Consider the following 1,333-nt stretch of genomic DNA (forward strand, 5'->3'; position numbering starts at 1 on the left):
CCTCCCCTCTCCCAGTGCTCCCACCCCCAGTACCCGCCCCCGAGCCGTCCACTAGCCCTCTTCCCACCAGGCCAAGCCTGAGCCGAGTCCGGCGGCTGTGCCGTGCCGCCGGCGCCGCCTGGAAGATGGCCGTGGCGCTGCGGTACTTGTGGCCTCTCCTCCTTTGCAGCCCCTGCCTGTTCATCCAGATCCCTGATGAATGTGAGTAGCTAGAGGGAGCCTTGGCGCCTCCCTTCACCACCACGCTTGACTCCTCTTTATTTTCTAATTCCTCACCTTCTCCCGGTTCCGGACCCTTACCCCTTTACCCCCTCATCCCTCCTTTCTTGGGCATGGAGTGGGCAGGAGGTACCCAGGACGTTGGGTACCTTTGGAGAGAACAGAATGGAAGGCACAGGGTGTGTCAGCACCATGGACAGGGAGCAGAGGCATGGGCGGGTCTGGGGAAATTTCAGCACCACGGACAGAGGGTTCGGCGCTGGGCCTCCTCCTGGATCCGCCCCGCCTCTCCACACCCCTCTCCCCCAGGGGTGTGGCAGGCGGGTGGGAAAATGGGGCTCAACTAGCTTGTGCAAAGGCCTGGATTCAAATCTTGACCCCACTTCTAATTTGGGGATTCTCATCTTGGAACCATGTAGCCCTATGAACTTAGACAGGAAAAGACACCTTGCAAAGGCCCAGCAGGCTTCTGGTGCTAACGATTTAATGCATAGTTATTTGGTGGGTCTGGGAGGTGGGGCTGCTGGAACATTACATTTGTGGGGGATCACAGGTAGGGGCGGGGGTGTTTGGGATTGGAACTAGAGGGTTGTGACTGAACCTGAGTATTTTTGTGTGCCTGTGAGTTGGACAGGCTATATATTTGTATGTGTGGATGTGCGTGGCTATGATTGACTAAGTGTGGTTCTTGAGTGTGATTCCTGAGTGTGGTTTTGATTTCCTATATGGGTAAGCTTGTGAATCACCAGAACTGTTATTTATTGGTCAGGTATGTGAAGGTCTGTAGGTATTTGCCTGTTAACATTTGATTGTAGTGAATCGTGTGTGCGTGTGAGTGGGGCTGCATGTGAGTACTTGTTTGTGTGTGAGGGGGTATGTTACTGTGATGGTCTTTTCTCCTGAGTGTGAGCAGGAGTTGTAAACACTGCTGTAAGTGGCTGTTGGGCTTCAGTGAAGGGCATTTCACAGGGTAGCATTTGTGTATCTTGAGCCTGCTCCTTCCATAGCTCCAATCCCTTTGCCCTTTACTTTGCCACCTTTGTCTCTGAACCTGGACCTGGGGGAGGCCAGTGTCCCTGAGAGATGAGCTGGGAGCTAAGAGTGAGAAAGAGTG

At 54.1% G+C, this 1,333-nt stretch overlaps 1 protein-coding gene across 5 annotated transcripts in view; it reads left to right on the plus strand.

The window, feature by feature from the left end:
• L1CAM (L1 cell adhesion molecule) overlaps positions 1–1,333 on the plus strand; it is a 25,624-nt gene that overhangs the window by 9,486 nt on the left and 14,805 nt on the right. For all 5 annotated transcript variants that reach the window (XM_006766926.2, XM_006766928.2, XM_006766927.2 and 2 more), the window contains exon 2: positions 16–201. In XM_006766926.2, coding sequence (XP_006766989.1) covers positions 126–201 — 76 coding nt within the window. In that variant the 5' untranslated portion in view covers positions 16–125. The remainder of the gene's footprint in view (positions 1–15; positions 202–1,333) is intronic.

This window comes from Myotis davidii, unplaced genomic scaffold (genome assembly GCF_000327345.1).
Source record: "Myotis davidii unplaced genomic scaffold, ASM32734v1 scaffold462, whole genome shotgun sequence".
Classification (NCBI taxonomy): domain Eukaryota; kingdom Metazoa; phylum Chordata; class Mammalia; order Chiroptera; family Vespertilionidae; genus Myotis; species Myotis davidii.